The following is an 11,815-nucleotide window of genomic DNA, read 5'->3' as shown; positions in this document are numbered from 1 at the left end:
GTTCATCAACTGAAACGTCTATAACCTGCTGAGCCTTATAACTTGAGAGAATCAGCCCCTCCCATAATGCTCAGGTAAATGGCATTATGCCACGTAAATAATCTTTCATTCATTCAATCTTTGGATTCAATCTTCTGCTATGTATAGAGGAAATTAATTGTCTCTTCCTGTTCTTCAAACAAATTACATGCTGCATGAAGAATCAAATGGAACCTGAATGCCCAAGAGACGTTCTCTTCACCCAAACTACACCCAGGTGTGATCTTATCCTTGCCAAGACATCCCAAGCGTATGTGTTGGTTGTTTTCCCTGCAAATGAAATGAGGTACACATTTGGAACTTATATGTCAACTTATATGTAAACATTTTTCCCCTGGAAACTGCTTGGGAACTGTGTCTGCTGATGCAGAGCAATCACATCTACATTTACTTTGGGTTCAGTTTATATATAATGTTGTTGGTTTGATTCCCCCGCCCGGGCTGTGTCGAGGTGTCCCTGAGCAAGACACCTAACCCCCAAAATGTCCCTGACGAGCTGTTTGGGGCCTTGCATGGCAGCCAGTGAGTGTGTGTATGAATGGGTGAATGGAGAAGCATCAATTGTACAGCGCTTTGGATAAAGGCGTGATATAAATGCCTGCCATTTACCATTTGTGTGTTTTTTTAAAGTTTTTTTCTTTTGTATTTTTATGCTTTGGGTCAAAACTGATAATTTAATCTGACGAGTCAATTGCAAATCTTTCCTGGAAGAAAACTTTATTTTTTAGGTAGAATGCTAGATCATTCAAAAATACCTGGAACATGGTATATGAACATTTTATCCACACGATGCCCTCTCCTGGGTTTGCCCTCATGATGAATGCCCTCTCCTGGGTTTGCCCTCACGATGAATACCCTCTCCTGGGTTTGCCCTCATGATGAATGCAGACGGTGTGTGTGGCAGACCTCGGATGTACAAGAGGGAATGTGGGGCCATGCCTACAGGTTCCGTGAGCATACGTACCTGGGACGCCTTTAACCAACCCTGTTTCTGGAGATACTGAATACCTACGGGTTAAGCTCCGGAAACAGGGTTGTGCAGCCCTGAATTGGCAGAGAATGCTCGCTAACCTCACCTCACCTAATAACCCAATTAAAGCAATGAACTTCTGGCATTTTATCAGGTTGGCTATTATAAAGCTATTGTTTTAGAATGAGCACCAACTACTGTCAAGCCTTCTGCTGCAGGCTATGATCTGCTGTCATTTTGCACACACACTCAACATAATTATAGAAGAGCATTATAAACAGAAGCTAAAAGATTCAAATGATGTTTTCTGCCATCTGCATCCGTGCAATAGCGTGATGGCTGAACAGGGTTAGGTGGATAAGACTCCTGTCAGCCTAAGACCATTTCCACTGATGAGATACTGTGCTGAAAACGTTGAATATTTTCACCTCATCCTAGTTTAAAAATGCTGAGTGTGGATCTTTACCAGGAACATGGAATATGAACATTGTCCACATACTCTGCCACTTGTCACATTTTATTGCCTTTTATTATTTATAACAGCTCTACTGTGTGTGTGTGTGTGTGTGTATGTATGTATGTACACTCAGTGAGCACTTTATTAGGTATTTATTAGACATATTTTTAGACTTCTGCTGCTGTAGCCTATTCACTTTGATGCGTTGCGTGTTCAGAGATGCTCTTCTACATACCACTGTTGTAATGTGTCGTTGTTGACATTCCTGTAAGCTTCAACCAGTCTGGCCCATCTCCTTTGAATGATTCAAATGTCATGATTTTGTCATGCAAGCAATATGTTTTGTTTATTATCTCATTTCAGCTAGTGTATACTTACCTGATAGTTTGTTTTTCTTGATGACAGACCATTTGTTCATTTCTTCTTGTTTATTAAGACATACAGACCATGAAACAAATACATTAACATGTGCCCACGAATGCAGCTGATGTGGTTGTTTGTGATTGGTGAACGGTGACAAGCTAGCTAAGCTAGCCTCCAAACAATGCACAACTCCAGTGTTACTTTCATTTTGACATCTTGTGTTTAAAAGCTTAAAAACTATATTTTTACTCTGAATTTGGCATACAGCTTATGAAAGCCAAGATATTGTTAGACAAAATGAAGATGAAAGCCTAAAGCAGCTAAAAACAAGTCTTGATTATGTCTGATTATGATAGAACGGGTCACATATTATGTTCTCTGTGTCACGTTTGATGTTTGTCATGTCATGTTTCATGTTTAGTTATTGTCTTGGTTATGTCATTGTCATGTCACTTATTATGTTAGTCTAGTATCACCACGTTTTTATGTTTCATGTCATGTTATGTTTCATGTTTAGTTGTTGTTACAATTTAATTGTTAGTCTTGCCATGTCATGTTATTTAGTTTATTGTCGTATTTCGCCAACTTGTTATGTCACAATTTATGTTTCATGTTCCGTTGTACTGGTCATTGATTAGCATACACTTTTTCATGTCTTTCTGCAAATCTTGCATTCCTGCTTTCTCTCTCTCCCTTTCTGTCACTCACACCCTAATTGTTTCAATTCCCCTTATCTACTTACTAATCTACTAACGCTAGATCAGGATTGGGTAATACTAACATTCTAATCATGTGTTCATGTTACCTTACGTTTCTTGTGCACTTTTGTTTACTAATTCTAGGGCAGGATAGGTTTATTACTAACGATTACTAATTACCTTGTTAACTTTCAATCCTCCACACCTGATTTCCATTCTCTTGCTGCTCTCCAGCTAATTGTCTACACCTGTCTTCACCTGCATATAAAGCTCAGTTTCATGTCTTGTCTTTGCAAAATTGTTTGCCTCCTGTTCGTCAGTGCATCTTTTGAGCGTTAGTGTCAAGCCATTTGTCTACCTGATATGATCCAAGTCTGTTTATTGAGCATTGTTTATTGACTTCTGTTTTGTTGACCATCGCCTACCTGTACCACAACTTTACCTGCTGTTTTTGTGCTTTTTGCCCTGCGGAGCAGACTTCGGTCTTGACTCTTGCACCATCATTAACCCTGAGCCTGCCTACCGTCCGCCTGTACTTCTGCCACGCTGACAGCTTTCCTGGCTACCGGACTTCCCGCATGGTGTACCGACTATGAGACTGCCTTCTCCCTCGGTACTGCGCTTTGGTTTTCTGGTTGGATATTTACGTGAATGAACATTGCTTGTTTTTGATTACACTCTCTGGATATTCCCCAAATAAAGCCCTGACGTCTCACTCTGGCCATTTATTTGTGTCTTCATTGCAATATACAATATGACGGCCTAATGTATGGAGTGCATAGTGGAGCATAAATACAATACAGACAACATTGTCCATTCTGAAGAATTGGACTCATTCTGAAAGGTCAAATTTGACAACAATGTTTTTAAAGGTTTATATTTAAATATAGCATTACAGGCTTGCATTAATTAAAATTAGAGCACTCCTTGTTTTGAGCACTTTAAACAAACCATTGACTATATATATATCATGAGTCAACTGAGATATTCATAAAAATATGAATAATACATCAGTTTCTCATTCTAACTTTCCCATGGTTCCCATGGTTTATCACTTCTTGCAGGCACCCTCGGTCGCATATCCTTTCCCATAAGGCACGTGGGCAGAGATGACCCCCAGCTCACGCGCCTTATCAATGTGCGTCCTCTTGTCATCGAAGAAGATGTGCGGGCGGATCGTGGCCAAGAGTGACGCCTTGGGGGCCCTGGAGACAAAGAAAGCCTGGCTGATGTCCACCTGCCATGTGGTCAGGGTCTTCAGAGCCCTGGTGCCACTAATGAGCGGGTTGCGGGATGTCACCAGGTAGGTCTGCACTTTAGACCAGCTCTCGCTAGGAAGCTTATTCTGCAGGTCACTGAGAGCCTCCAGGAAGCACTTCAGGGGACCCTGAGGATGAAGGTCACAGGGCTGGTCAGAGACCACATTCAATCGAACCTAAGTTGTGTAAGCCAGAGTCAAAAACACAAAAGCCAAACAAAGTAGCCTTCGACGAGTGAAGGCGCTTCTGCTTTGCCAACTGTGCCAACATTACTGGAGTTGTAGTGGCTTGCCTGACTGCGAGCAGGGCAGAGACGATACCTTTTCTATAGCGATGTCCTCTTTATCCTTCTCATTTTGTTTGAAGGCTTCCATCCCTTCCTCCACATAAACAATCTCACACTCATCAGAGAACAGGACGCCATCTCCGTCAAATGCCACGCAAAGCTGAATTTCACCAAAGATGGTGGAAAGACAAGATTTTATTGGACATTTTATTGGCATAGAGGCACATGTAGATGGGCCTAGTAACGTCACGCGTAGAATCTATCCCTTAAGCAACCGCCTAGTTCTAGAAAAGTAAACAAATTTAGTAAGGTATGCCTTTCAAGTTGCTGAAGGGATAGCTTCTACATGTGACGTTACTAGGCCCAGCACAACTCCAGGGTCGATTATTCACCCATGCAGCGACTGCTTGACTGTGTTATGAGAGAAAGTAGTGTTCTTTATAAATATAACACTGCAAACATACTTAAAAATATAGCACTTATCACAACTGGTGGGAACTTCTTATTAGAATGCAAAACGTACAAACTGAATTATCCAACCGTATATACTATTGCAATAATGTATCCCCACTACATAACGTTAGCTAGCTAGCCTGCTAGTTTACGTTACACCAGAGGACACTGACACACACAAGTCATTTGTCTTTGTTGTGGACGTTTATCTGGACACTGCCAGATAACGTGCAGTTATTGAAAGAACTCATAGCGTCATTATGAGTCATCATTTTCTTCGCCGGGGTTTGATGGTGTTGCTGGTATTTCGATCCGAGGATGTTGCCATAGTTGTATTTTATTTGTTCCTACTCCCGGAGAAGGTCAAAGGACACTTTAAAATCACTCGTTTCGTTTGCTACTACCGGCGAGATGATGATAACGCTAAGTTGCAAAGTAGAACCATTTCGCATCGTGCGTAGCCCCCTAGCTGTGCCAATATTCACGATATACCACAGGGTCGAGTTCCATAACGCTTTCTAAATTTCACAAAAGAAAGACAAGAACAACTTTTTGTTTTATGGTAAATGTGTTCTTCTGCTGAACAGTAGTTTATTGTTTGCCAAGCAACAGTATTGTTAAGGTTAGTATCTCCACTGCACTAGTGAAGCAATGGTACTAACGTTAGCTACATGCGATAATGTATCCTCACTGCACTAACGCTAGCTAGCTAGCTTGTTTACGTTACACTTGGTGACACTGACACACAAGTAATTTGTCTTTGTTGTAGACTCATGTAGACTCATGTAACTCATACCGTCTTTATGACAGAGTCATCATTTGCTAAGCCGGCGTTTGGCGCACTTGCTGGTAGGCTTCGTTCCTACTCCTTTCCAAATCCCCGAGGAGGTCAAAGAACACTTTAAAACCACTCATTGTCTTTTACTTTAGTAAAGTTAGGGTACTTGCGGCGAAATTATTATAACGTTAATTCCGGTTACAAGGTAGATAACAGTCATCTACAAACGCGGAGTTATATTAAAAGATGTGTGAACATTCCATTCAGCCGTGCGTATATCACGAATATATTGGCACGGCCGCAAACTGACCAATAGAGACAATGGACTGGACCTATCCGTTGTATAATTTCAATTTAGCCCCTTCGATTATTAAAGCACATGACATGACATATTGAAGCATAAATAACACTCACTAATACAGCGTGTCAACCATCGAACATAAAAAGAAAGAAAGAAAGAAATCCGATTAGAGAATAACCCTATCCAGAATAGAATAATATTTCCCCTCTCCAGAACTGTCATTTCTGTGAACAAAAAATCCAGAAAACTGGTGCTCTCACACCCACAGTACCTCTCTGTCTTCATTCCATTGGTTTCCCATGTCATTAGGGAACATGATGGCAGCTGCATGCCCTGTTTTGGAGGAGTGAGACATGTTTTTCTTTTAGGCTTATTAACGACTACAGCCGCCATGATAAAAGGCAGTGCAAATTTGTGCAAAGAGGGTATTCCTAAAAATGATGTATTTGTTTTTCAGTTGAATGTTGTTGGTTGGACATTATTAGACAGTTTTAATAATACAAAAATATATTATTTTGATCAGTATCCTAAATTAGTTAATCCTTGATGCCATATGCCTCATTAAAACCTTGACTACACCTTGGATTTCTTTTTTAAATTAAATATAGAAAAAACTATGAGACTTACATAAACATAAAATGTTGGTTGTTACTAGTGATGTTGCTTAGGAAACTACAAAAACATAGATGGAAAATACTTGTTAACTACTTATATTTGACCTTTTATTGAAGAACTTTGCCTCTGTCATGCTTCTTAGAAACGGGAGGAATGAAACCGCACCACACAATAGGAAGGATGTACATCATTCCGGAAGTTTAAATCTGTTCCTTCAGTTGTCTATTTACCTGCCAGTTGTTTTTAAAGCATCTATAGTCGAGTAAAAAAATATTTACAGAGGGAAAGAGAGTGGTAATGACTTCGGAAACAATAGTTGCCTGTGGGCTTAAGTGGGTTAAAACACTGTTCATAAGCCACTGTGTTACAGTACCGTGGAGCAGTGGTTCTCAAACTCAAACATATATGTTTTTAAAATAAATATATATTTTTTTATTTTATAACAGTTTGGTGAGTTCAGCAATCACTATTACTAACTTGTCAAACTGAGTTTGTAAAGAAAATGTGTAATCCTGGCATTTAATTGTAATTAATGTTGAGGAAAAGGGTTGTTTAAATACAGGCCAGTATACAGTATCACCTAGGACATTACATGCTTGCAACAGCTGAACACAAAGAATTTGGAAACAAATATACAAGTGGTTAATTTTTGTGTTTGCAACATTCAGCTTTTATAGTTTGATTTGTGATACTGAGTTTGTAACTCTACCTGTTTTAATGGCTTCCTCTGCTTTGCCAGGGTCTTCGGAGAGGTAGAGTACTTTCGGTTCAGGTTTGCTGCTGTAGTCATCCTGATGGATTGAAACCTGACTTAAGCCTAATGGGGAAACAAAAACATTTTGAATTATTGAATCCCGTTACTTTTATTCAGTTCAAAGCAGAGTTAGAAAGCAGCTAAAACCATGAATATTTTGAGGAATAACATGGTTCTTAGTCCTGATTCCAACAACATAAATTCAGTAGATTAGTAAGTACATTTGTCAGCTTGTTGCCCCTGATTCAACTACATAAAATGTGGACTTGTATTTGGTTCTTGGTTGGCACCTTAGTCTTGCATGTGGGTCTGAGAATTTTGGTGAAATAGGTGAATCTATTTCTTAAGACAGTGAATTGCTTTGTGACAAAGGCCCTTTGTAAAAAGTGCTATACAAATAAAAATTGAAATTGAAATTGAATACTTGTTGGAACTTAATCCTTGTGTTTTCTTATGTTTAACAGCAGAGAAAACTCCCTAAATGATCTTTATTCAACTTTTTGAATTGAAATTTGATGACAAAGTTTGTGATGAGTGACAGGTTGTTTATTCATGAAAAATATAAAATTCAATTAAGCTGATTTATTTTAGGGGTTTATTGAAGAATGTTAAGACTACACAAGGGTTAATAAGCCTCAAAAGCTTAATCTGGATGTGAGTGTGTAGGTGATCCAGCAGGTTACCTACAGTTTAAGGAGGTACCACATGTGAATAGGGAAATCAAATCCTTTCCTCCAATCTCCATGTTATATCTCTGTTATATTTTGAATGCGGACACTTTGCATTTTATCTTTTATTTATCTTTAGGAGCATATGCAAATGAATGCATGTATAATTAAAAAAGGACACATTCACGTATTAGTTTGAATATTTTTTTCTCTCAGTGTATTAAGGCAGAGTTTTTATATTTCAATGTGATAAATGACCTGATAACTGGGGAAGGGTTTTTTTGACACATTTTAGTTTTATTGATTAATTATTTTAAAATGAATATGCTGGAAGAGTAAAAAAAAATTTTGTACAGGAAATTGGTCATTTAGAAAATTCCTTTTAAAGTTATTTTTTTGTACGTGGGTTACTTGACATCTAAATTAACTACTTCAAATAGTTTCTGATCATTTTTTCACATATATTATATGAAACTACCGTAGTTACAGAAGCTAAATATAATATCTCAAAATACTTGGTTGATCGATCCAGCCTTTTCACATATTTTTCTTCCCCTTAAATGATAACTGATATATTTGATAATAATTAACACAATAAATCAAATAAATCTGATTTACATATGGGATAAGTGAGGACTTCTAGCTGTGGATGCCACTTGTATTCTGAGTGCTGAACATTAAACAAGTTTAGCTGGTAATAGGTTAGCTGGCTTGATTAAAATCATCAGTTTAAACAGATTCTAGAGGCCTAATTTTCAGTGAATGTTTGACTAAACCATATGAACATAGAAACAAACTACAAAAACAGATAGTCATTTTAAACATTCCTGTGCTTTCAACGTTGTACTTTGACATTGATTATAATGACACTGTCCATTATATCTATTGCATTAGCATACATTTATGCAGTGCCATACACTAAAACACATATTGGTAGCAGGGATTTGTGCCAAGATGAATGTACTCTACCTACCTAACTTGTTGAGGTGGTTTCTTAGGCGTTGCTTCTGAGCCTGGTTCTTAGTCATCAGTGCAATGTGGAATGGAAACTCACTGTCTGGGTAAAGCTCGTGGAAATGGTCATTCACGTTCACCAAGGCCTGTTCAATACATTACATTGCCAATAATAATAATAATAATAATAATAATAATAATAATAATAATAATAATAATTAATAATAATAATTAATAATATATTATTATTATTATTAATGTCAGTTCTTAACTACTGAGAAGTTATTCTGTCCCAGCTTTGTTTGTGTATTTGCACATCATTAATTCATGTTAGTGACTACATTAGTTAATGCCAATTAATATTGGAATTTAAAAAATAAAAAACACTTAATTACCTTTATGAAGGGAAATGCCACTCCTGGCTTCTCCATGTTAATCAGCAATATTTCAGACACTGCGATGGTCATTGGTCCCTGGAGTTACAGCAAGAAAGGCAAGCACAGTTTTATACACAGATAATGCGTAGAAAATATAAACCGGGCAGCACAAGCAACAAGTTTGGCTCACGCAGCAGGGGAGATGACAATTATTATTATGGCCTATAAATAACATCAATCTGATATCAAATGTATCACTCACACGTTTGTTAGTCTCCATGCTGCTCATAATTATAATTCACACTAGATTTTATATTTGGTGTTAACTCAAGTCAACCTGCTGATGTCTGCTCATCAACTGAAACGTCTATAACCTGCTGAGCCTTTTAACTTGAGAGAATCAGCCCCTCCCATAATGCTCAGGTAAATAGCATTATGCCATGTAAATAATCTTTCATTCAATCTTTGGATTCATTGTTCCTGGCCTGCTATGTATAGAGGAAATGAATTGTCTCTTCCTGTTCTTCAAACAAATTACATGCTGCATGAAGAATCAAATGGAACCTGAATGCCCAAGAGACGTTCTCTTCAACCAAACTACACCCAGGTGTGCTCTTATCCTTGCCAAGATAACCCAAGCGTATGTGTTGGTTGTTTTCCCTGCAAATGAAATGAGGTACACATTTGGAACTTATATGTCAACTTATATGTAAACATTTTTCCCCTGGAAACTGCTTGGGAACTGTGTCTGCTGACGCAGAGCAATGACATTCTACATTTACTTTGGGTTCAGTTTATATATAATGTTGTAGGTTATCCCTCCTGTTATGCTGTGTTTTTTTTTTTTCCTTTTTTTTCTTTTTTTTCTTTTTAGATTTTTACTATTTTTATGCTTTGGATCAAAACTGATAATTGAATCCGAAGAGTCAATTGCAATCTTTCCTGTAAGAAAACTTTCTTTTTTAGGTAGAATGTTAGATCATTCAAAAATACCCGGAACATGGTATATGAACATTTTATCCACACGATGCCCTCTCCTGGGTTTGCCCTCATGATGAATGCCCTCTCCTGGGTTTGCCCTCATGATGAATGCCCTCTCCTGGGTTTGCCCTCATGATGAATGCAGACGGTGTGTGTGGCAGACCTCGGATGTACGAGAAGGATTGTGGGGCCATGCCTACTGGTTCTGTGAGCGTACATACCTGGGATGCATTTAACCAAGGTTGCACAACGCTGTTTCCAGAGCTCAACCCTCCTGTAGGTATTCAGTATCTCCAGAAACAGGGTTGGGCAGCCCTGAATTGAAGAGAATGCTCGCTAACCAAACCTCACCTGATTACCCAATTAAAGCAATGAACTTCCGTCTTATAGAGTTCTGGCATTTTATCAAGATGGCAATTATAAAGCTATTGTATTTTCAGTTGTAGAATGAGCAGCAACTATTGTCAAGCCTTCTGCTGCAGGCTATGATCTGCTGTCATTTTGCACACATACACCCACTGCACCCAACATAATTATAGAAGAGCATTACAGACAGAGGCTAAAAGATTCAAATGATGTTTTCTACCATCTTGTCTGAATTTGGCATGCAGATTATGAAAGCCAAGATATCGTTAGACAAAATGAAGATGAAAGCTTAAAACAGCTAAAAACATTAACATTGATTATGACTGATTATGTTAGAATGGGTCACATATTATGTTTTCTGGCCATTTATTTGTGTCTTCATTGCAATATCCAACATGAGGGCCTAATGTATGGAGTGCATAGTGGAGCATAAATACAATACAGACAGCATTGTCCATTCTGAAGAATTGGACTCATTCTGAAAGGTCAAATTTGACAACATAAATCAGGCATTGTGTTTTTAAAGGTTTATATTTTAATGTAGCATTACAGGCTTGCATGAATAAATACAATTAAAGCATTCCTTGTTCTGTGCACTTTAAACAAACCATTGACTGTATATAAATCATGAGTGAACTGAGATCAAAATAAAAATAATACATCAGTTCCTCATTCTAACTTCCCCATGGTTCCCATGGTTCATCACTTCTTGCAGGCACCCTTGTCGGTCTCATATCCTATCCCATAAGGCACGAGGGCAGAGATGACCCCCAGCTCCAGTGCCTTATCAATGTACTTCTTCTTGTCATCAAAGAAGATGTGCGGGCGGATCGTGGCCAAGAGTGACACCTTGGGGGCCCTGGAGACAAAGAAAGCCTGGGAAACTCCCCGAATGATCTTTTTTCAACTTTGAAAATTTGATGACAAAGTTTGTGATGAGTGACAGGTTGTTTCTTCATGCAAACTATAAAATTCAATTAAGCTGATTTATTTTAGGGGTTTAGTGAAGGCAGGTAATTTTTTACCCTTAAGATAAGGGGAGTATACAGAATGTTAAGACTACACAAGGGGTTAATAAGCCTCAGAATTTTCATCTGGATGTAAGTTGAACATTTCCATAAAGGTTGATCCAGCAGGTTACTTACTGTTTAAGGAGGAACCACATGTGAATAGTGAAATCAAATTCTTTCCTCTAATCTCCAATTTACTTTCCAACTCTCACGTATTAGTTAGAATATTTTGTCTCAGTGTATTAAGGCGTATTAAAGCATATTGAGTTTTTATATTTCAATGTGATAAATGACCTGATAACTGGGGAATTACAAAGGGTTTTTTACACATTTTAGTTTTATCGATTAATAATCCCCATAAAATCCCCATAAAATACCCCATAAAATAGAAATTACAAAATATATTTTAAAAAAGCTCATGCGGATCACCAGATATGTTAGTTAACAAGCACAATCTGATTTTGTACAGGAAATAGGTAATTTAGA

The 11,815-nt window shown here is 38.0% G+C and overlaps 1 protein-coding gene across 2 annotated transcripts; it reads right to left on the bottom strand.

The window, feature by feature from the left end:
• Positions 1–3,372: 3,372 nt before the first annotated feature.
• On the bottom strand, positions 3,373–9,324 carry LOC133140448 (cytosolic 5'-nucleotidase 1A-like). Of its 2 annotated transcripts, none has more exons than XM_061260426.1 (7): positions 9,235–9,324; positions 8,991–9,068; positions 8,615–8,741; positions 6,929–7,036; positions 5,876–5,937; positions 4,107–4,232; positions 3,373–3,914 (listed from the first exon to the last, which is right to left on the bottom strand). In XM_061260426.1, exons 1-7 carry the CDS (start codon positions 9,259–9,261, stop codon positions 3,579–3,581), a joined length of 864 nt encoding a protein of 287 aa, XP_061116410.1. In that variant the 5' UTR covers positions 9,262–9,324; the 3' UTR covers positions 3,373–3,578. The 2 variants fall into 2 exon arrangements, with proteins under 2 accessions (XP_061116410.1, XP_061116419.1); XM_061260435.1 differs by having other exon boundaries at positions 8,615–8,708.
• Between the last annotated feature and the right edge of the window lie 2,491 nt (positions 9,325–11,815).

The sequence above is a fragment of the Conger conger genome, chromosome 1, assembly GCF_963514075.1.
Source record: "Conger conger chromosome 1, fConCon1.1, whole genome shotgun sequence".
NCBI lineage: Eukaryota > Metazoa > Chordata > Actinopteri > Anguilliformes > Congridae > Conger > Conger conger.
Note: the sequence above shows the minus strand (reverse complement) of the source record. Positions and strands in the feature narration are given on the sequence as shown.

Excerpts from the sequence above, each read along its gene's own strand:
- LOC133140448 (XM_061260426.1), bottom strand. The coding sequence starts at position 9,261 with ATGAGCAGCATGGAGACTAACAAACGT. Across the intron at positions 8,742-8,990 it reads TGGCATTTCCCTTCATAAAG|GCCTTGGTGAACGTGAATGA; the intron begins GTAATTAAGTGT and ends TGTATTGAACAG. Across the intron at positions 4,233-5,875 it reads AATGGAATGAAGACAGAGAG|CTTTGCGTGGCATTTGACGG; the intron begins GTACTGTGGGTG and ends GGTGAAATTCAG.